A 21,593-nucleotide genomic window follows, 5' to 3' on the forward strand; every position below is an offset into this window, starting at 1 on the left:
CCCCAGAGCCTCTGAATGAAACACCCTGGGCTTTCAGGTGCTTGAGGTGGGGAGTTGTTTGCAAATACACTGGAACGTTCTTCACAACCTCTGATATCCCGCAGGCTTGTGGATAATGATGGGCTCGGAGGCTGTGATGCCAGGAGGAAGGTCCCGGGCCAGGAAGCTCCAAGCAGGGCCCAGGCATCCATGTGGGGGTCAGTGGCCAGCACCTTCCCTTCAGCCTGCAGCCTGCTGATATGCAGGAGGAAATCCTGGTGGGTTCCTGTCGGGGGGAGCTGGCGGGGCCTCCTGACTGCTTTTAAAGCGCCTGCCCACTCCGCCCCGCCTGCCCACACTGTTCCTGCTTCCTCAAGCTCATTCCTCACACTGGCCACCCTGACTCTGTCCTACACAGCAAGCCAGCCAGCCACCACCAATCATGGCCGGGCCCCGGAGCCGCCTCCTGCTCGGCTTCCTGGCCCTCTTCCTGGCAGTATCCAGCTTCATCATGGGGCAGAAGGTGAGTGTGAGCTTGTCGCAGGCGGCTGTGGTATCCAGGACCTCCTGGCCAGTGGTGGGAGCAGGGAGGGAGCATGTCCAGATCAGATGCGGGGCTGGGGACACAGATGGTTCTTGTCTGACCTCCTCTGAGCTGGACAGAGGGCTGGGCTCTTGTGCCCACCTCCTCAGGCTGAGGTCTGTGTCTCGCCACTTGGGGTGGCAAGGATGTGTCAGCCTGCCCTCCTCTGTGTCCGGCTAGCCAGCCAGGTGACATGGGGGCAGCCATCCCAGAGCTCCCCAGCCCAAGGACAGGGTAAGGTACAGAGCCAGGTCCATCTCCCTGCCCACACTGCAGTCCAGGTCACCCTGGCTGGAGATAGGAGATGTGGTCACCCCAGCCCTCACAGGACTGACAAATCAAGAGGCTCATGTGGACACTGGGTGGGCATGCTACATGTGTGTGTGCATGTGTGCCTGTGTCCTGCCCCAAGGGTGCCCAGAGGAGGCAGGGGTCCACTCACCCCCAGGCCCTCTGGGCAAACAAGAGCCAGCAATAATGCCCTCGAGCCCAAGAGCTGCTATTTACCAAGCGCACAGCTGGGCACACCTGACATTATCCCCTGAAATCATTCTGGCCCCTGAGAATGGGGCCCTATTGTTCTCTGCCTGAAGAAGCCAAGGCCCAAGGATGATAGGGGCAAGTCGTTTCCACTCTGGAGCCACGCTCTGGACCACTGTCTGCAGTTCCCCATTGGCCACAAGGGAGGCCTGGACAGGGTCTGGGTGTGCGGCTCTCAGGTCCATGTAAGCCAGCCCCCTCCAGTCTGCCTGGATCTGCCTGCAGATCCACCCAGGTCCCACAGTAGGGTCACTGTCCCAACTGGAGTTTCTGGAGGAGCCTCCCATCCAAGGTTTGGACTCACTATCACCAGGCTGGGTCCTGCCTCCACCTGAAGGATCCTCTCCTTTAAGGCCAAGTTCATCTGATACTCTGGGCAGCTGCTACTGTCCCCACATTGCTGGTGGTGGACTGAGGTCCAGAGAAGGAAAGGACTTGCCCAGGATCCCACTACCAGGCAGAACAAACACAGGGACTCAGGCCGTGTGCCACCATTGGGTGCTGTCTCATCCTCCTTATGGTCCCTCAGGGAAGGGGCAGGGACAAGGCCCTTACCAGAATTTCAGGGCCAGGTCAGGGTTGGGGACGGGCAGCTCTGAGGCTGAAAAAGTGGCAGTGATGGTGGAATAGCCGAAGGCTTCAGGCTGTGCTAAGCCCTGCAGGTGGTTTCTGCTCCCTCCCTGCCTCAGTTTTGTCATAGGTACAATGCAAGGGAATTTCGAAGGCCACCTCCTCATGTTCTGGTCAGGGATTTGTTGTTGTTGGAGACCTTTGGCTCTGACCACCTAAGTCTGCATTCTGGGGCTGAGACTCATCCAGCCTGGGCCAGAGAAGAGGGTCCCAGGTCCCTGTCAGGGACACAGCAACACCAGGCTCCCCTCACAACCCCTCAGTCCCTCAGCACTCCCAGCACCTTGTGTCAGGTGAGACCCACTGGAAACATTAGGAAACTAAGGCTCTGAGGGAAGGGGATGACTGCTGGGTCCCACAGCCAGTGAAGAGCAGGACCCATACACAGGACATTTCAGGGAGTATAAGCAGGGAAGGCTTCCTGGAGGAGGGGTACTTAACACCTGTCCATTCAACAGTCTTTCACCAGGCACCTCCTCTGCTAGGTGTGAGCTGCTGCTTATGGAGCCTGTGGTCTCAAGCTGAGGTTTGAAGGGAGAGGGGCATTGATCCAGGGCAAGGGGAAGTAGTTTGGGGGTCCCTTCCTCTCTGAGGAAGTATGGGTTCTGGACCCCAGCTTGGGAGAATTTCTTCCACCTTCTCACAACAGGTTTAACATTTTGTGCCTCGTCAACTTCCCCAGCAGTGTCTCTGTGGGGAGCTGGTGTTGTAAAGTCAATTCTGAATTAGGGCAGGGAGTGGGCAGCAACCCCCTGGCTCAGACAGTTCCCAAGGTGCCTTAGGGAAAGTGGAGATCTGATTCAGCCCTTGGTCGGGATCCAGGCTTAATCCACCCAGTGGGACTAGCTGTGAGGTTGTGGGCTGGGCCTGGTGCTCTTAGGCCACCAGGCAAAGGGGCCTGAGTGCCCACTTCCAGGGAGGTCCCCAGAGAGGAATACAATTTGGCCACTCATTGTGCAGCCGTCTTGTGCACTTTGCAGGTGCAGCACCTTGTGAACGTCCACCCCACCACAGGGCACAAGGCTACAACTTCCTCCCATGCCCTTAACTCACCCACGACTTGATGGAACTCCCCGACTCTGCCCAAGAGTGAGGACAGGGCTCTCTCACTGCCTCGAGCCCTTATCCAAGTCTGACCAATATTCCTCTGAGAGCTGGTCCCCGGGCCACTAGTGATGGCACTGGCAGCTCTGGCTGGCTGGCCAGGTGGTCCTCAGGGGAGCCGGATGAAGCTTTGCTCTAAGCCAGCAGCTGCCTGGCCCTGGAGTTACCCAACTTCCTAGTCACTCCCTGGCTCAGCTGTGGGGCCACAGCGCATAGCCTCACAGCTCAGCCCGAAGCTGCCCACAGCAACTTCCCTCTTTGCAGACCACAAAGGCATGAGCGGAAAAGCCCAAATCACAGTAATGGAGAGAGACCCTGGGGCCCACATGCCAAAATAAAGTGTCGAGGCGTTATTTCTCCTTTTCTCTTGCCGTGAGAGTCGTACATCTGTGGCTGGGTTCTAGGAAAGAGATGTTCTGAGTTCACCTCCCTTGGAGCAGAGTGTGCTCAGCATTTTTTAAATGAGAGCTTGTCAGCTTTTCCGGGCTGTGCCGCAAGCCCACAAAACCTCTCATCAAAAGGCACTTTCCTGTGGCCTTTTCTCCCACTGACAACCAGGAATTTAGCTTCTGTCCCCTTCAGGGTCAGTGCTATAGCTTATTGGGACTTTGCTGCCATAATGGTAGCCTCAGTGATGGTGGGCTTGGTGGAGCTGTGACAGGCCAGCCAGTGGGACAGAAGGCCCAGGGCTTTCTTGGCTCTCAGGTCACCATCTCTCCCCCTGCCCTACCCCTGTTTTCCGAGTCCTAGGGCCTCTCTGATTTCAGCACCCCTCACTGGCCTTACCACCAGCCCCTCTCCAGCCTCTCCTCAGCTGTCTTTGCCCCGTCGCACACGGCCGTTTTCTCCTTCCAACTTCCTGGCCTTTGCCTCTCCTGTCCCCTCTGGTGGGAGCACTGCCCCTGCCCAATTCTCATGCATCCTTTTGGTCCCAACTCAATTGTCACCCCCCCGCAGGAAGCCCCCTGAGACATCTCAGCCCCCTCACAGCCAGTACTGCCCATCCAGTGATTGGCAGTGGACCCATGGGTTCTGGCTGGCATGTGGGACTGTGGGCCAGGCCTGGACAAGGGCTCAGAGAATGTGACTGCTTGGCCTAAACTCATGCCCGCTTGTGCAGGCCAGCCTTGGGGTCTTGGGCCTGGTGTCTGGGTTTCTGACCATGGGGCAGCAGAGAGGGCCCTGGGCCGGCCGAGGGGATCATTTGGCAGTGAGATGGGGATATGCTCGGAGCAGAGAGCCAGCCCCATGGTACGTGGCCAAAGTCCACATCTTGCTTGTTCCCAAGGATGGAGGATGGCCTTGCCATGTTCTCCCAAACAGTGTCAGCCTGTCACTTGGTGTGGATTTTTAAATGAAAAGTGAGCATGAGCACTAGGTTGAGTCTAGGTTCAAGTTCCTGGGTGGCTGTGGACAAGGGCCACCCACCCGGGATTCAGTTGGGCTGGGGAGGAACAGAAGGGCCAGATTCTCTTCCCATCAGAAGGCAGACACTCTAACACTTCCAGGCAGGTGGTGGCCTGGGCACAGGTACGTGGCTGTGGACATAGGGCCACGCTGTGGCAAGGATGGCCTATGAGAGGCAAGTTCCCCCCGTCCTCACTGTATCCTGCTGAGCAGGCAGGAAACCAAGGCGGGGAGAGGGGTGCTAGGCCTCGCTGCATCAAGAGAGTCAGGACTCTGCAAGGAGCACAGGCCCCTCACTCCAAACCCTACATGTGGCCAGGTGAGGTCCCGACGCTGTGATGTGAAGACCAAGTTGGTCACGCGTATACCCTGCACCCCGTGCCCTGCCATCAAGAAGCGGGTGTGTCCCTCGGGCTGGCTTCGGGAGTTCCCAGAGAAGATCTCACAGGACTGCCGGTGGGGACCCACCCCATCCTTGTGGCTTCCAGGGGCATCTTGTGGGGTGGAAGGCAGCTAGGAGAGCCTGGCGGGCCTGGGGAGTGGGGCAGGGAGTCTCATCCTCATCTCGGCTGGCCCCTCCCATGGGAGAGACAGGCAGGGAGGAAGGAGCAGAAGGGTGCGGGGCAAAGGGTGTTCATTGGGTGTCTGCTGTGGACCAGGCAGAGAGGAGGGAGGGGAGAGTAAGAGCCCGGGAACCCAGTGTGGGGAGACCACGGGGCATGGGGCAGAGGACAGCCCCTCCTATCACCCTGCCTGTCTTCTGTCCCCAGATACGAGGTGCAGCTGGGGGACTCTTTGTTGTCCATGAGCGGCTGTAGCCTGGAGTGCTGGAAGGACGTGGTTCAGAAGGCCTGCTGCCCTGGCTACTGGGGGTCCCAGTGCTATGGTACAGGGGAGGGTCCCACAGGCCACCTGTGTTCCCCTTCAACTGGCACAGCTTGGCCACCTGGCTCTGGCTACCCCCAGGGGAGGGACCAAGTTGGTGGGGGGAGGGCCCTGCCCAGAGCTACTGGGGTCAGGTGAATTGAGAGTTCTTGGGGCAGAGCTGAGTTCTGGGGGTATCCACAGAGTGCCCTGGGGGTGCTGAGACCCCGTGCCACGGCCATGGGACTTGCCTGGACGGCATAGACAGGAATGGGACCTGCGTGTGCCAGGTAAGGGCCCAGCAGGGCCGGGGTGGGAGGCCGTGGAGGGGCTGCACTGACTTGGTGCGTCCCTCTGCCAGGAAAACTTCAGTGGCTCAGCCTGTCAGGAGTGTAGAGACCCCAACCGGTTCGGGCCTGACTGCCAGTTGGGTGAGCACCAGTGGGGCAGGAGGGAGCAGCCAGCACCCACCTGGGGACCAGCAGGGACCCAGTCCCTATAACCAGCCCCTCCCAGACTCCCTTCCAGCCACTCAGCCTACACTTCCCCTCTAGGGACACACCTCCAGCCCTTGCACATGCCAACCTTGGGGGCCTCCCTGGACTCCTAGGCCAGGCCAGATGCCTCCCCTTGGGTCCCCCCACCCCTGTGGTCCTACATCACAGCTCTGTGTTCTTGAGGTTGTGCCTGCTGGAACTACATTCTGGGGATGCAGAGGGCCGGGACTCAATGTCCCCATGTGCCTCTGGGTGAGGCTAGGTTCCCACCTCTCCCTGCTTGTCCCTCCCAGTGTGCAGCTGTGTGCATGGCGTGTGCCGCAATGGGCCGCTCGGGGATGGCAGCTGCCTGTGCTTTGCTGGATACACTGGACCCCGCTGTGACCAAGGTGAGCAGCTGCTGGGGTAGCAGGTCTTTGCAGTGGCCAGGGCAGGAGAGGCTGGCTGGATGGATGGAACCCAAGCCTCAGCATGGCCTCTGCTTGCAGCTTAATTTCTTTCAAAGTATGATAGGCACATAGCTGCTCGTCAGGAAGATGACTCTGGAACCTTTGCTGGCCAGAGACACACAGCAAATTGGGCAGGGCATCTTCACTCCTGCGTTCCTCCCCAACCTGGGACTTGGAGCTGCCTCATTACTCTCCCTTCTCTATTCAGAGCTGCCCGTCTGCCAAGCCCTGAACTGTCCCCAGAACTCCCAGTGCTCTGCTGCGGCCCCCACCTGCCGCTGCCTGCCTGGCTACACCCAGCAGGGCAGCAAATGTGAAGGTATGTCTATGACCTAGAGGCCAGAGCCCAGCTCAGGAGGAGCAGGTGCTGGGAGGACATCTTTTTAAGCCAGCAAAACAGTGAGAGCTTACTATTTATAGGCAGGGAGAACTGCCCCAGAGGGTGGGGATAGGGCCTGTCCCCAAGGTCTAGATCATCTTGCTCACCCCATTTTTGGCCTCCTGGTTGGAGGCTGTGGAGAAGATGGGGCTGCTGGGCACCCGGCTCACTGGGGCTCTCTCTGCCCTGACAGCCCTTGACCCTTGCCGGTCATCGCCCTGCTCTACCGTTGCCCAGTGCTCTGTGAGCCCCAGGGGGCAGGCAGAGTGTCGCTGCCCTGAGAACTACTATGGGGATGGAACAGTGTGTCTGCCCCAGGACCCATGCATCACCAACAATGGTGGCTGCCCCAGCAACTCCACCCTATGCCTGTACTGGAGGCCAGGCCAGGTGAGCTGGGGCCCTGGGCTGGGCCTGCCCCACAGTTCACCCCTAGGCAAGTCATGGGCCTCCCAGGAGTTCAGCTGCCTCATTTGTAAAATGGGAAGTGGATGACAGACCTCTTCTGGGAGGGCGGATGTGGGGGCCCAGGAGAGCTCTGTGGATGTGGCAGATGCCGTGATTCTCATGGATGTGCTGCCACCCTCCTGCCCCTGCTGGGTGGCCCAGGTCTCCTGCTCGTGTAAGCCGGGCCTGGTCAGCATCAACAACAATCCCTCCGCCGGCTGCTTCGCATACTGCTTCCCCTATTCCTGTGACCGGTCAGCCACCTGCCAGGTGACCCCTGATGGAACAACCAGGTGGGCATAGGGGCCTCAGGCTGGGCACCGGGGACAGAGCAGAAAGGGTGGGCTGGGCAGGGACAAATGTGTGCACCTCAAGGGCCCTGTGGGGATGGTGGGTGAGGGCCAGGACGGGGAGCCCGGCCACGCCCCCTGCCCTCACCAGATCTACCCACGCCCCTAGCTGCGTGTGCAAGGAGGGCGAGGTGGGGGATGGGCGTGCCTGCTACGGACACCTGCTCCATGAGGTGCAGAAGGCCAGCCAGATAAACATGATGTTCCTGCGGCTGAGAGTGACCCTCGACATGCTGGGTGTGTGACCCCACCACCTGCCTGAGACCTGCCCCTTGGCCCCAGCATTGTTGGCAGGGTTGGAGGGGCTGACGCTCCAGAGATGCCTTGTTTCTCTGCCCAAGAGCAGTGGATGCAGAGAATGGGCTGTGATGGGGTTCATGATGAAGGTGGGAACTAGTCCCCCAGATCCTGATGTCCCCTTTTACCCTAGATCTAGAGCCGACACCCCTACCCCAACTCCTCCAAAACCCAAGACTGAAGCCTGAGGGCCTCCCCAGACCCATTCTGATGCACCCTCTCCTGCCCCCAGACCAGGGCTGCCGGGAGATCCTCACCACTTCGGGCCCATTCACCGTGCTGGCGCCGTCCATCTCCTCCAGGACCATAAACGTGAGGCCCTGCCTTTTGAGGAGCTGGCCTCTAGCTCTGGCCTCCTCCCTTGCCCCAGCCCCAGGCTTCAGGGCTGTTAACCACCACCCCCCCAACCCCAGTAAACACCCTGGGGGACTGAGGCCTGGGAAGCCACCTGTCTCCTCTGTTGCTCAGGCAGCGTGGCCTGAAGCGGACTGCCTATCCTGGGCCCACTCGACACCCCGGCCCCCTTGCGCCCGCAGGCCTCCCTTGCCCAGAAGCTCTGTAGACAGCACATCATCCCAGGGCAGCACCTGCTAGAGGAGTCAGGGACCCGGTCTACACGCACGTGGTGGACACTGGCTGGGCAGGAGATCACAGTCACTTTCAACCGCTTCAGGGTAAGCAGGGACCTCAGCCTGGGGGCCAGAGGAGTCACAGGGGTAGGGAGCACAGCCTGGACAAAGTGGGTGTGAAGGTGGGACTCCGGTCAAGGGTGGGCATTTGCAGTCCGAGCCAGAGGTCTCATGTCTCGGCAGAAATACACCTACCAGTACAAAGACCAGCCCCAGCAGACATTCACCATCCACAAAGCCAACTACCCGGCAGCCAACGGCGTCTTCCACATGGTCACTGCCCTGCGGTGGCAGCCCCCACCGGAGCTCCCTGAGAACCCCACGGTAAGCTGGTGCCCTCCCCTCCCTGCCCGTTGCCTCTGGGTGGCCTCTGACATCCACTGAGTTCCAAGAGGCAGTCTGGGCCGGGGCTGGAGCACAGCTCCTTCCCCTCTGGGGCCCTCATGCTTGTCCCCTCCTACAGAGGACCATCAGCCAGATCCTTGCCTCCACCGAGGCCTTCTCCCGGTTTGAAACCATCCTTGAGGTGAGTCTCAGGGAAAGGTCCTAGCCCATCTGATCTCTGGGGCCAGGATCCCCTCATTGTCCAGAATTTGACCCTCAGTGACCTGGGCTTCTGCCTTAGCACAGGCCTTTGCCCACACATCCATCCTAGAACCTACCCTCACCATCCTGAGGCTCTGTGGCAGCATGAACCTATTGCCAGTGTCTCCCACTTACACTGGTGGGGCTTCCCTGGGGACTAAGGGCTGCAGGGCCCAGGCAGGGCTCAGAGGTGGCGGCTGGCCACGGAGCCCCCTGAGTCACCTTCTCACCACCACAGAACTGTGGGCTGCCCTCTTTCCTGGATGGGCCTGGGCCCTTCACAGTCTTTGCGCCCAGCAATGAGGCAGTGGATGGCTTGCGGGATGGCCGCCTGGTCTACCTCTTCACGGCGGTAAGCTTTTTGGGGAGAAGGGGCTGGCGATATGGGGCACCAGAGCTTCTAGCAGCCCAGCGCTCTCTCCTGTCAGGGTCTCTCCAAACTGCAGGAGCTCGTGAGGTACCACGTTTACAGCCACGGCCAGGTGAGAGGTCCTGTGGGAGGGAGGCTGGCTTGCACCTGCTGCTAGGCTGTGAGAGGGTTTATGGGTTCCAGTCTTTCCGGGGATCCCTTCTCCTCTCCACACCTATCTGGAGTCTTATAGTGCAGAGGAGAGCCTGGGGACTAAGCCAGTAGCTGCAAGTCCCCTGGGCAGGACTGGGAGTGGCCCCAGTGCTGTGGCCAGTACCCGGTCTAAGCCACCCTCTCCTCCACCTAGCTGACTGTTGAGAAGCTCATCTCCAAGGGCCGTGTCCTCACCATGGCAAACCAGGTCCTGGCTGTGAACATTTCTGAGGAGGTGAGCATCACAGCACCTGGGATGGACCGCTGGAGGGGCTGGAGATGACCAGCCAGGTGCTGAGCATCTTCTGGACCCATCTTCGCTCCTCAAGCCCTGCAGTGGGCAAGCCTTGGTGGGGTCATGTGGGAGCAGGCATAGATCGAATCCTTCTCTTGGGGCCCAGCAAGCTGGGAGGGCTCCAAAGAGAAGGAGGGTGAGCACATGGGGGAGGGGGGGTTACACACGGCATAAACACATGGGTCAGAGTGTGGAGGCAGCTGGTTCTGCCAGAGCAGGAGATGTTGTCAGGGAGAGGGAAGAAGAGGTAGCTGGCGGGCTGGGCCTTCGACAGCACACGGAGTGCAGAGATGGGGGCCAGACCAAGGATGCACGCTGGGCTCTGCTACAGGGACGCATCCTGCTGGGACCTGAGGGGGTCCCACTACGGAGAGTGGACGTGCTGGCTGCCAACGGTGTGATCCACATGCTGGAGGGCATCCTGCTGCCCCCCACCATCCTGCCCATCCTGCCCAAGATCTGCAACGAGGAGCAGCACAAGGTCGTGGCGGTGAGACGAGACCCCAGCTCTCCTTGTGTGAGCTCATCTTCCCGGGGGCGGAGGGCTTTTTCTGTTCTCCCCAAGTGAGTGGGTGGGCTGGTGGTGGCTCTGGAGCTCGGGTGCAGGCCCCACGGTTCCACCTAGATGCCCCACAGCCAGCCGTCAGTAGTCCTACTGATTGTCCCTTTGCCATCACTCCTGCATCTCCAGCCCTGTCCCCAGCCTCCCTGCCCAGGCCTGTGCTGCTCTCCCATGATGCTCTCCCACCACAGGGCTTTGCCCGTGCTGTTTCCTCTGCCTGGAACACCATCCTCTGGTCCTGAGCTGACTCCTTCCCAGACTTCAGGCGTTAGCTCAGTGCCAATTCCTTAGCGTTTGCTGAATAAATAAACCATGATTCACCCTTTTCCCCGCTCCCCTGCCCCACCCAGGGCTCCTGTGTGGACTGCCAAGCCCTGAACACCAGCATGTGCCCCCCCAACAGCACGAAGCTGGTGAGCATCCCTTGGCCCAGCCCTTGGGGCTGACTCCTGGCTGCCCAGCAAGTTTTCTGCCCTATGCCAGGGTGGGGAAGCAGGGCTGGGAGGCTTGGTTGGACCCGGAGGCTCAGCCCCACTGACAGTGGGAGTGCCGGGCCCAGGGGGCTGAGGTCCCTTGACCAGAGCTGCCTGGTGAAGGGGACCAGCCTGGGAGCCATGCCTGCTGACCAGCCTGGCACCGCCCACCTAGGACATCTCCCCTGAGGAGTGTGTCTACATCCATGACCCTACCGGACTCAACGTCCTGAAGAAGGGCTGTGCCCACTATTGCAACCAGACCATCCTGGTGAGCCTGGGCACGGGGCACTCACCCCCCTGGGGCCCTGGGGCACTTGCTTCTCCTCTGGGATCCCCAGACTGGGGCTGGGCGGGCTGCCATCCTTCAAGAGCTGTGCTGCACATCAGTAGTAGAGAAGGGGTGTCAGAGGGGCCTCACCCACCCGCTTGCTCTAGACCTTGGACCAGGGAGCAGAAGCAGCCTGGCCAGGAGGTATGGCATAGCTCCGGACAGATCCTTAGATGTGTTCTCTCTTATAGAAACCTGGCTGCTGCAAAGGGTTTTTTGGACCTGACTGTGCACAGTGTCCTGGGGGCTTCTCCAACCCCTGCTATGGCCAAGGCAATGTGAGTTTCCTTCTTCCCTGGGGTGAGGGATGGGGGCGACAGGTGCTCCTTCCTGAGTTGGCCGGTGACTGGCTCTGTGTCTGAGCAAAGCCTGCCTCTAGCCTCGGGTTCTTCACATCTCGACATGGAAATTGGACCAAATTATGTCTATTTATTTTTGTTTTTGTTTTTGCAGTTACACCTATGGCATATGGAAGTTCCCAGGCTAGGGGGCGAATTAGAACTGCAGCTGAGGCCTGCAGCACAACCACAGCAATGCCATATCCAAGCCGAGTCTGCCACATACACCACAGCAACACCAGATCTTTAACCCACTGAGCGAGGCCAGGGATCTAACCCGCATCCTCACTGACACTATTTCAGATGCTTAACCTACTAAGCCACAAAAGGAACTTTCATTTTTACTATTTTAATTAGAAATAATTAATTAAATATAATTAATAATTAATTAATACATTGTTACATCTATTTTTATAAAGGCTATTTGTCAGTAGTTTTCTTTTGTGTTGTGTTTTTGCCACTTTGTAATATGAGGGTTGCTCTAGCATCTGGCTATGGAAGGACAAAGGAGTTACCTGTCTCTGGGTTAAACAGAAGTCACCTGTGAAACTTGCAGGACCAGATGCCTTTTAAGCGCTGGTTCTTTGGCAGCAATAGTGATTTGGAAGGTCTCTTCCAGGGGAAGAGAGTCAGAGTCAGCCTGTGGGAAAGAAGGGGGTGTTGGGGGAGAGGATGTGGATAATCCCCTCCCTGTGACTGATCCTGCCTCTTGGCCACCCCCAGTGCAGTGATGGGGTCCAGGGCAATGGGGCCTGCCTCTGCTTCCCGGACTACAAGGGTGTCGCCTGCCATATCTGTTCGAACCCAAACAAACATGGAGTTCAGTGCCAGGAAGGTGAGTGGTCCTGGTCCAGTTTCCCTGCCAGGGAGAAAAAGGGTCTGCTTGGTGGGGGGGATGGGAGGGTGGCAGGAGCTGGGGACTCCCAAGAAGGGAAATAGAGCCTCAGGAGGAAGGGTTAAGGCCAGTGGTCATGAAGAAGGTTTTGGAAACAGAAGTAAATGTCTCCTTCGCTCATGCCAGGAAGAAAACCTCAGCTTAATAGAATGCATACAGGATTTGGGTCAGACACACAGAAGAACTTCTTGATGGTGGTGCTGGGAGCAGGGCAGGTAGAATAAGGTGGCATGACATAGTGAATGCCCTCTCATGGCTTCCTTTCACCCATCCAGTCTGGGACGACCTTTGATTTTGTGACCCTGCAGTCAAATCTATCCTGGCTGCCCCATTGCCAGTGGTGCCCAGCTGCATCCTGGCTCCTAGCCAGCCCTGCCCCTGCCTCAGTTTCCCTGCTTCATCTTCCTGCAGACTGCGGCTGTGTCCATGGTCTATGTGACAACCGTCCAGGCAGTGGGGGTGTGTGCCAGCGTGGCACATGTGCCCCGGGCTTCGGTGGTCGCTTCTGCAATGAGTCCATGATGAACTGTGGGCCCACAGAACAGGCCCAGCAGTGCCACCCGCAGGCCCGCTGTGTTAACCAGGGGGGTGTTGCCAGGTAAGGGTGCACATGTCTTCCCTGCCCTGTGCGTGACCGTGCTTGTTGGTTTGCGCTGAGCTTCCAGAGGCTCATCAAGGCTCCTCATGCACCCCCCAGGTGTCTCTGTGTCGATGGCTTTGAGGGCGACGGCTTTTCCTGCACACCCATCCACCCCTGCTCCCGCCCAGACAGGGGCGGATGCTCGGAGAATGTCAGTCTGGCCCCTTCCCTGATGTCCCCACCCAGGGGTGAGAGGTGGGACTCCCTTGTCCTCTGCCTGCCGCTGGCAGGACTGAGTCTTGCGTCTGTGGTTCTCACAGGCTCAGTGTGTCCCTGGGGCCCAGGGAACCCACCACTGCACCTGCAACAAAGGCTGGAGTGGGGATGGTCGTGTCTGCATGGCCATCAACGAGTGTGAGCTGGATGTGCGAGGCGGCTGCCATGCTGACGCCCTCTGCAGCTATGTGGGTCCCGGGCAGGTGAGGTGCAAGGGGCCCCAAGAGAGCAAGGTGGGGTGGGGGACTCTCTCCTGAGCCCATGTGACTCTAGGAATGTCCACTCCAAGATCTCAAGCTCAAGGTCTCAAACATCAGACACAAACGAACATCCAGCCCTGAAATATTGTACAGTCTGGAAGTAGCGGATAGGTGCTGGAAGCAACGTGAAGGTCACAATAGTTGTAAAGGAAGCCATGTGCCAGTGCCAGTCTAAGGCTGTGACTCCTATCTCTCAGCGATGTGGACTCTCCTAACTGAGAATCTACGAGTTCTCTGCTCTAAGTGGCCACTGCGGCCACTGGCTGCTGACAGCACATTCACACACTGGCTGGTTTCCCACATGTCACTGAGCACCTGTTATGTACTAGTTGCTACTGAGATTTAGGAATTCAATACTGAGCAAAGCAGAGAGAGACCCCTATCCAAGGGGAGTGATTTCCTCAAATCTTTAGACTCATGGAGCTCTGTGTTCAGACTCGAGTCACAGGATCTTAGACCCTGGAACCTTCCACATGCAGCCCGTCAGGTCTGGTGAGCCAGAGGATAGGCTGGCATCGAAGAAGCTAACACACACTTAGGAATCTGACTGGCTCAGGTTCAGCCTCCGCGTGGCCCAGGCCTGTACAGGGACCTGCGGGGCTCCCTGTCTTCCTGCTCCATGATGGCCCAGCACACCGGCCTTGGGGCCTCAGCCGTGAGAACTCAGATGGGCATGAGAGCTGGTGCTGCGAGTGCATCAGGAGCTTTAAAGTGCAGACCTGAGGGTGGAATAAGGAGGTGGAAATGTCCCAGCATGCAAAGAGGGGCCACTGAGATGCGAGAGTCTTACTCTTGGCTCACCTCCAGGGTGGACAAGCCCAGGGACACTGGCATTGAGTGGGCAGGACCAGGACAGCCAAGCGGGGTGGCTGGTGGGCTTGGAGGTGGGATCCAAGCACCATCCCTGGGGCTGGCCTTGGCAAAACCCGCCCACTCGCCACATACGGCTGACCTCAACAGCCTGGCAGGGCTCAGGTCTGAGAGCCAAGTGGTGCCATGTCTTCACGGATGTCTCCTTGCCTCGGACTCCTCCCAGGAGCCGCCTCCCCTAAGGGCCTCAGTCAACATGTCTAGAACATGAACCTCCAAGAGTGGGGCTGGGGGGAACGCCTCTGGGGTCTGAGCAGGCCTTCCAAGGGAAATGCGCCCATCGAGAGCTGAGCAGTAGACGAGGAAGGGGTTTCGTGCCTCTGGTGAGAATGAAGCCCTCTGCTCCCCATCCTCTCCAGAGCCGGTGCACCTGCAAGCTGGGATTCGCAGGGGATGGCTACATGTGCAGTCCCATTGACCCCTGCCGGGCAGGCAACGGAGGCTGCCATGACCTGGTGAGCAGGGAGCGGGCTCTGGGCCCAGGGGAGCCTTCAGGGATAGGCCTCAGCTGCAGCACTGTCCCCGTCTCTGGTCGGGATTGGGATCTTTCTATTTTTTCTTTTTTTTTTGTCTTTTGTCTTTTGTCCTTTTAGGGCTGCACCCGAGGCATATGGAGGTTCCAAGGCTAGGGGTCTAATCGGAGCTGTAGCCGCCATCCTATGCCAGAGCCACAGCAACGCGGGATCCGAGCTGCGTCTTCAACCTACACCACAGCTCACAGCAATGCCGGATCCTTAACCCCCTGAGCGAGGCCAGGGATTGAATCTGCAACCTCATGGTTCCTAGTCGGATTCATTTCCGCTGCACCATGATGGGAACTCCGGGATTGGGATCTTTCTAAACCTCAAGACCAAACCTGTCACCTGCTCACCCACAGGACAGAGCTTTCGTTCCTCCTTATGAGGCCCCAGCCCCTGCCCCCCACCCCTGACTCATGCTCCTCCAGCTGCTCCAAACTCCTTGCTGTCCCTGACCTCCCTCCGCTCTAACACCGCCACCCCTCTGCCTGTGTATTCCAGAAGGCCTCCTTCATGGCATCTTGGGCTCTTCCTGCTCTTAGTTCAGGCCTCTCCTGGGGGCTCAGGGCCTCCTGGGTGCTCCCACATACCCTGGGCTTCTCTGAGCCCCCTGTCATACAGGGTGGGGGTAACTCATGTCAGATGCTCAGTGGTCTTGGAGAGCAGGGCCAGGGACAGCAAAGGAGGAACCTGCATAGGGACTGGATGGATGGAGAGACAGATGGTGGGGAGGGGTAGCTGGACAGGCAAACAGCAGGAGGAGGGGCCAGGGTGAACGGGGAGATGGAGGATGTGTGCTGTCCCACTTGCCACATGGGTGCTGAATGGAGGCCGTGTCTCTCTGCCACCCCCACCAACCACAGGCCACCTGCAGGGCAGTGGGAGGAGGTCAGCGGGTCTGCACATGCCCCCCTGGCTATGGGGGTGATGGCTTCAGCTGCTACGGAAACATATTCCAGGTGAGTGGTTCCCTATGCTTGCAGAGGAGCACTGCCATGTCTTCGTGGGAAGGGGCTGTCCTCAGGGTCCTGGTGGGAGGGGACTCAAGTTTGTCCCTGGACTGTGATGTCAGATTTTTCCCTCCTCTCAGGAGTTGGAGGCAAATGCCCACTTCTCTGTCTTCTATCAGTGGATCAAGGTAGGACTGGGGGCTCAAACCCAGGCGGCCACGTAATAGCTCCACGGGCTGGGGGCTGGGGGCAGGCCTGGAGGCTGGGAGAGGTGACTTCATCACTCCTGTCCCCCTGCACATTGTGCACAGGGGGCCGGCATCACTCTTCCTGCTGACAGCCGAGTCACAGCCCTGGTGCCCTCCGAGTCTGCCATCCGTAGGCTTAGCCCTGAGGACCAGGCTTTCTGGCTGCAGCCAAGGATGCTGCCACAACTGGTCAGGTGCGCTGCTGGGGCTGGGCTCTGGGAGGGGCTTTCATGTGAGACCAGCCCCTCCCTTGAGGTTCTCAGCCTAGCATGCATCCACCCTTTGGGATGGAGCCCAGTTCCAGGGGTCTCTGTAGGTTACACTAACCTGGTTCCACGGCCCCTCTAAACTGGGCCCCCTCAGGGCCCATTTTCTCCAGGGCGCCCTCTCTGAGGAGGAGCTGGCCCGGCTGGACAGGCAGAGTGTAGCCACCCTGAGCCCCACCCTGCGCTGGGAGATCCGCAACATCAGCGGGGTATGTGGTGAACTCTGGGCAGAAGAAGGGACCATATGGGGCTGAGGCTGGGGCTGGGGGGCTCGAGTGGCTGCGGGCTTCGCAGCCTGGGGTCCCAGGGGATGAGATCCGGTACCCTTGCCGTGCCCAGGGCTGAGGTCAGAGGGTACGCTCACAACACACACGCTGCTGGGCAGTGTCTGTGGGCCAGAGTGACTGCCCTGCCAGGGGCTGTCTGTCCATCTTTGTCTGCATGTGCACACCTGTCTCTTTCATGTGTGGGCCCTAGGGAGGGTCTGTGTGCCCATCTGGTAGGTCCTGAGTCTGAAGGTGTCTGGGTCAGGCTGGGTGCCCGTGTGCCCAGCAGCCTCTCTATTGGTACTACACCCACTCTTAAGTGTCTACCTGTGTCCACCTGAACCCTGCCTGCTGCTTTCCAGAGGGTCTGGGTGCAGAACGCCAGCGTGGATGTGGCTGACCTCCTTGCCACCAACGGTGTCCTCCACATCCTCAGTCAGGTATGGCCAGAAGACTGTGTGTGCAGAGAACTTATCAGGCAGGCCCAGAGGCAAGGACATACTGACCAGCCCCAATGCTCCGTGCCAGGTCTTACTGCCTCCAAGAGGGGATGTGCTGGGTGGGCAGGGGTTGCTGCAGCAGCTGGACTCCGTGCCTGCCTTCCACCTGTTCCGGGAGCTGCTGCAGGTAAGGGTGAGGGGAGAGGAGGGAGTGTCTGGTCGGGGGCCCCCTCCCCAGGTGAGGTCAGAGCTGCTGGCTCCTGGGGTCAGGACTGAGGGCCATCATGCCCATCTGTGACGCCTGCCCCTGCCCCCAGCGCCACAGGCTGGTATCCCAGATCGAGGCTGCCACTGCCTACACCATCTTCGTGCCAACCAACCGCTCTCTGGAAGCCCAGGCCAATAGCAGCAACCTGGTGAGATCGCGAGGATGGGGGCCCCCATGGGGGGAGGGTGAGCCCCCCATCCCATGGCAAAGGGACACAGCAGCGGACACACTGTCCAGGGCACTTGGTAGTCCTGCAGCCCCTGAGATTCTCCTTCCTGCTCCAGGACGCTGACACAGTGCGTCACCACGTGATCCTGGGGGAGGCGCTCTCCATGGAGGCCCTGCGGAGGGGGGGACACCGAAACTCCCTCCTGGGCCCCGCCCACTGGCTTGTCTTCTACAACCATAGCAGCGAGGTTGGTGTAGGGAGGCAGCCAAGGAGACTCTTCCCCAGGCACCCTGCTCTTGAATACCCCTTGTCTTTAGTTTCGCCACCTGGGGGCCTCCCACCTCTGCTCCAGGGTCTGCCCATCATGGGAGCCCCTGGTCCATGGAGATACCCCAGGCCTGGGGTGTCTCCCTGGCCTGTAGCCCCAAGGGGCAGGGGTGGTGGTGGGGGTGGTTCAGCCTCCTGCCCTCCCCACAGCCTGAGGTGAACCACGTGCCTTTGGAAGGCCCTGTGCTGGAGGCTCCTGGCCGCTCCCTGTTCGGCCTGTCGGGGGTCCTAAATGTGAGCTCAAGCCGCTGTCTGCACAGCCATGCAGAGGCCCTGCGGGTAAGAGGTGGGGGGGGTACACAGTTGGGGAGTTAAGAGCTGGAGGTGCAGGCTGGCCTGGCTGGAGGGAGGGGCACTTGGTGGGAGTGCTGTTTAGCTGGCCCTGGTGGGTCTGGAGACCCCCACCTCAGGACCCTCTGATGCCCTGCCCTCCCCCTCAGGAGAAATGTGTCAGCTGCACTCGGAAGTTCCGCTGCAATAAGGGCTACAAGCTGGAGGTGAGGTGGGCTTAGCACATCCCCTCCTTGCTTCACCTGCTTTCAAACTCCCAGGACCCAGCTCTGCTCACCCAGGCATGGGCACCTGGAACAGCGTGGGCCACTTGACTTCCCTGGACGAGGCCCAGGTCTGCCCAGAGGAGGCCTCACTGAGACCAGTGGCCTGGGCCTACGCCTGGGTCCTGCCCCTGCTCTCCTCAGACCTGTCCTGGTCGTTCCTTGACCCTTTTCCTCTCTTGCTCTTCTGTCTTATCCACTGATACCTGTAGTCTGTCCGTCCCCCCATTCACTACCTTTGCCCTACTTAAGCCACTGGCTGAGTCCTGCCTGTCCCCATTTCCAGGACACCCCCAAAAAGAGCTGTGTCTATCGATCTGGCTACTCCTTCTCCCGGGGCTGTTCTTACACATGTGCCAGGAAGATCCAGGTTTGCCCTGAAGCAACCCCCAGCCCCAAGCCTTTGACCAGAGAGAAGAAGGTGGGAGTGGGGGCCCAGGGCAGAAGCCCAGATTAGGCTTCAAGGGCAGAGGCAGGGCTGGGACTCTGATGCATCCAGGGAAGCAAAAGCCTGGAGGAAGGGGAAAGGAGAGATCTGAGGTCAGAGCGGCCAGCATTTGTCCCTGTGGCCATGCCTCCAGGGAGCGGGTATGGGAAGAGAGAGAAAGGGGCTCAGCTCTGCCCCTCCCTGTGGGGTCTGTTTCATCACCCCTGCCATGGGCAGGCTTGAAGAAGGCCGCCTCCACGTGCCTGCGTCCCACTTGCTTTGTTCTGTGGCCCCAAGATGCCCTTTCCCTGACCCCCCACCCCTTCCCTGCCCCTGATGTCTGTCCTTTTGCCCGGCCCCTCCCTACACCCCTCCCCGCAGGTGCCTGACTGCTGCCCTGGCTTCTTTGGCACACTGTGTGAACCATGCCCAGGGGGTCTGGGTGGTGTGTGCTCAGGCCACGGGCAGTGCCAGGACAGGGTCCTGGGCAGTGGGGAGTGCCGCTGCCATGAGGGCTTCCACGGAACAGCCTGCGAGATGTGTGAGCTGGGCCGCTATGGGCCTAACTGCACCGGAGGTGAGGATGGGAGGGGGCAGGGATGGGGGCAAGCCGGCCAAGGACGGCAGGCGTAGAGACACTGTGGCAGAGGTGGGACAGGCACGGGGTAACTTCTGTCCTCTGTTGTTCTGCTCCCAGTGTGCAACTGTGCCCACGGGCTGTGCCAGGAGGGGCTTCGAGGGGATGGAAGTTGCGTCTGTAACGTGGGTTGGCAGGGCATTCGCTGTGACCAGGGTGAGGAGTGACTCCAGTGGGGAGAGGCGGTTGATTTCTGGGGAGACGCTTCCTTGGTCCAAATGGTCAGAACCATCCTCCTACCCCACAGAAATCACTGGCCCTCAGTGCCCACAGAAGTGTGACCCCAATGCCAAGTGAGTGAGCTCAGCCTGGCCAGGTGGGCAAGGGGATGGGGGACCAGGATGGAGGCAAGGGCTGGGCAGATAGACTAAGCCGTGACGTCCCTCCCAGCTGCCTTCAGGACTCAGCTGCCGCCCCTGCCTGCGTCTGTGCTGCGGGATACTCGGGCAACGGCACCTACTGTTCAGGTCCAGCCACACTGCTGCCCCAGGCCCCTCTGGAATTTGGGGGTGGCTTTCCCCACAGAGCCCTCCCCACTCCCTCGAGGTCCAGTCTCTATCCCTGTCGCTTCCCCTTCCTCCCACGTCCTCCTCGCCTGGCCCCACTCTGACCCACATCTGCTGTTCATAACTCCCTGGGATTGTCTACCCCTAGAGGTGGACCTCTGTGCCCAGGACCATGGGGGCTGCTCCCCCCACGCCAACTGCACCAACGTGGCCCCTGGCCAGCGGACATGTACCTGCTGGGATGGCTACACGGGCGACGGGGAGATATGCCAGGGTGAGGCTGGGCCCCTGCTGGGGTGGACCCGGGGCTCAGGGTCTGGCTTCAGAGATCAGAGCTAGAACAGGAAGGGCTGGGGAGTACACAGGGCTGCGGGGCTGATGGACGAGGGGCTGAACACCCGGATGGACAGAAGAATGACAGGGCCCACTGAGGGCCACCTCTCATCCCCATGTCTCTTCCTCCAGAGGCTAACAGCTGTCTCATCCGCCACGGGGGCTGCCACAAGCATGCCGATTGTATCCCCACAGGCCCCCAGCAGGTCAGCACAGCAGAGCTGGACCCTGGGGCCATGCCATTCCCTCATAGGGTGTGGCCCTCCTCAGACCAGGCCCAGGAAGAAGGTGCTCCTTCTGCCCAGGGTGCTGGCCCACTCTTGAGTCCCAGCAGCCCCACTGATTAGGATTTGGGACAGGTCTCCTGCAGCTGCCGCGAGGGTTACAGTGGGGACGGCATCCGGACATGTGATCTCCTGGACCCTTGCTCCCAGGTCAGACCCCCCAAGTCCCACCCAGCTTCACAGGGGGAGGAGACTGAGGCAGGAACCAGCCTTCCTCACCCCCAGCAGGGTCTTGGCTCTGAAGGTTGAGTCACCCTCCCAACAAGTTCAGGTCTAACTGATTAGTAGGAAAGAAGACTTCGGGGGGTTGGGTAGGGAACTTCACAACGCCTCCACCAGGGCTGGTTGGAGCAGAAGAGTCCCTGATGTCTCTCTCTTCTGTCCCTGCCTCAGAACAACGGAGGCTGCAGTCTCCATGCTGTGTGCAAAAGCACAGGGGATGGCCAGAGGACGTGTACCTGCGACGCAGCCCACACTGTGGGTGATGGCTTCACCTGCCGTGCCCGAGTTGGCCTGGTAATGATGCCCAAGTAGGACTCCTGACCCAGCCTTGGTCATGACCCTTGATATTGGTTAAGACCCCAGACTGGATCCTGATCCTGGCCTGACCGTGACTTCAGCCTGACCTCTGACTCCACCTGGGACTGACCCAACTATGGTCCATGAACCCAAACCTGACCTCAGCTCAGACCAGCCTGGCTTTCCTTTCCTCATCTCTGCCTTGGCCGGAAATTGGGCTACAGGTGCCGGGACAGGTACCAGCCCTGAATGGGGGCCAACCAAAACCTGAGCTGATCCTTGCCTCCCCTTCCCTAGGAGCTCCTTCGGGACAAGCAAGCCTCCTTCTTCAGTCTCTACCTCCTGGTGAGTGACCAGTTGGCCTCCACACCTTTGGTCCAGCCTGGCCTCTCTGACCAGCACATCCCTCCTGTCTCTGGACCTTGAAATTTTCATTTGGTCAGAGTGCCGGCCAGAGTTTCTCAGAGCCCGGGTCTTTCCCAGAAGATCAGTAGAAGTCTCGAGTTGGTCCCAGGTTGCCCTTCTTCCGCTGAAGCCATTTCCCTCTCCCGTCAGGAATACAAAGAGCTCAAGGGGGATGGGCCTTTCACAATCTTTGTGCCGCATGCTGATCTAATGACCAATCTGTCACAGGTAATCCAGATCCCGGAGCAAGGGTAGGGAGGGCTGGGCATTTGGAGGTGTGGGGTGGGCACTGCC

General features: G+C 59.6%; 1 protein-coding gene across 6 annotated transcripts in view; it reads left to right on the forward strand.

Moving 5' to 3' along the window:
- STAB1 (stabilin 1) overlaps positions 1 to 21,593 on the forward strand; it is a 28,410-nt gene that overhangs the window by 1,201 nt on the left and 5,616 nt on the right. For 2 of the 6 annotated variants that reach the window (XM_021068890.2, XM_021068891.2), the window contains exons 2-49: positions 105 to 257; positions 398 to 502; positions 4,563 to 4,699; positions 5,014 to 5,129; positions 5,312 to 5,397; positions 5,469 to 5,538; positions 5,898 to 5,993; positions 6,262 to 6,372; positions 6,626 to 6,822; positions 7,042 to 7,172; positions 7,339 to 7,466; positions 7,759 to 7,838; positions 8,063 to 8,200; positions 8,339 to 8,479; positions 8,619 to 8,681; positions 8,979 to 9,092; positions 9,169 to 9,222; positions 9,457 to 9,537; positions 9,929 to 10,087; positions 10,510 to 10,572; positions 10,808 to 10,903; positions 11,155 to 11,241; positions 12,025 to 12,136; positions 12,608 to 12,794; positions 12,894 to 12,987; positions 13,097 to 13,255; positions 14,542 to 14,637; positions 15,564 to 15,659; positions 15,791 to 15,838; positions 15,962 to 16,092; positions 16,262 to 16,373; positions 16,793 to 16,870; positions 16,959 to 17,057; positions 17,188 to 17,286; positions 17,423 to 17,554; positions 17,785 to 17,913; positions 18,075 to 18,131; positions 18,475 to 18,558; positions 18,997 to 19,192; positions 19,313 to 19,408; positions 19,500 to 19,545; positions 19,643 to 19,719; positions 19,907 to 20,032; positions 20,224 to 20,297; positions 20,451 to 20,525; positions 20,769 to 20,891; positions 21,192 to 21,239; positions 21,450 to 21,527. In XM_021068890.2, coding sequence (XP_020924549.2) covers positions 240 to 257; positions 398 to 502; positions 4,563 to 4,699; positions 5,014 to 5,129; positions 5,312 to 5,397; positions 5,469 to 5,538; positions 5,898 to 5,993; positions 6,262 to 6,372; positions 6,626 to 6,822; positions 7,042 to 7,172; positions 7,339 to 7,466; positions 7,759 to 7,838; positions 8,063 to 8,200; positions 8,339 to 8,479; positions 8,619 to 8,681; positions 8,979 to 9,092; positions 9,169 to 9,222; positions 9,457 to 9,537; positions 9,929 to 10,087; positions 10,510 to 10,572; positions 10,808 to 10,903; positions 11,155 to 11,241; positions 12,025 to 12,136; positions 12,608 to 12,794; positions 12,894 to 12,987; positions 13,097 to 13,255; positions 14,542 to 14,637; positions 15,564 to 15,659; positions 15,791 to 15,838; positions 15,962 to 16,092; positions 16,262 to 16,373; positions 16,793 to 16,870; positions 16,959 to 17,057; positions 17,188 to 17,286; positions 17,423 to 17,554; positions 17,785 to 17,913; positions 18,075 to 18,131; positions 18,475 to 18,558; positions 18,997 to 19,192; positions 19,313 to 19,408; positions 19,500 to 19,545; positions 19,643 to 19,719; positions 19,907 to 20,032; positions 20,224 to 20,297; positions 20,451 to 20,525; positions 20,769 to 20,891; positions 21,192 to 21,239; positions 21,450 to 21,527 — 4,923 coding nt within the window. In that variant the 5' untranslated portion in view covers positions 105 to 239. Of the gene's footprint in view, positions 1 to 104; positions 258 to 328; positions 503 to 4,562; positions 4,700 to 5,013; positions 5,130 to 5,311; positions 5,398 to 5,468; positions 5,539 to 5,897; positions 5,994 to 6,261; positions 6,373 to 6,625; positions 6,823 to 7,041; positions 7,173 to 7,338; positions 7,467 to 7,758; positions 7,839 to 8,062; positions 8,201 to 8,338; positions 8,480 to 8,618; positions 8,682 to 8,978; positions 9,093 to 9,168; positions 9,223 to 9,456; positions 9,538 to 9,928; positions 10,088 to 10,509; positions 10,573 to 10,807; positions 10,904 to 11,154; positions 11,242 to 12,024; positions 12,137 to 12,607; positions 12,795 to 12,893; positions 12,988 to 13,096; positions 13,256 to 14,541; positions 14,638 to 15,563; positions 15,660 to 15,790; positions 15,839 to 15,961; positions 16,093 to 16,261; positions 16,374 to 16,792; positions 16,871 to 16,958; positions 17,058 to 17,187; positions 17,287 to 17,422; positions 17,555 to 17,784; positions 17,914 to 18,074; positions 18,132 to 18,474; positions 18,559 to 18,996; positions 19,193 to 19,312; positions 19,409 to 19,499; positions 19,569 to 19,642; positions 19,720 to 19,906; positions 20,033 to 20,223; positions 20,298 to 20,450; positions 20,526 to 20,768; positions 20,892 to 21,191; positions 21,240 to 21,449; positions 21,528 to 21,593 lie in introns of those variants that run through there. The other 4 variants (XM_084988486.1, XM_021068892.2, XM_084988487.1 and 1 more) reach the window with 3 other exon arrangements.

Source organism: Sus scrofa, chromosome 13 (genome assembly GCF_054392235.1).
Source record: "Sus scrofa isolate SSC_HxYL_T2T_F1_AM1 chromosome 13, Sscrofa_HxYL_maternal_Yorkshire_Landrace_v2.0, whole genome shotgun sequence".
In the NCBI taxonomy this organism is placed as follows: domain Eukaryota; kingdom Metazoa; phylum Chordata; class Mammalia; order Artiodactyla; family Suidae; genus Sus; species Sus scrofa.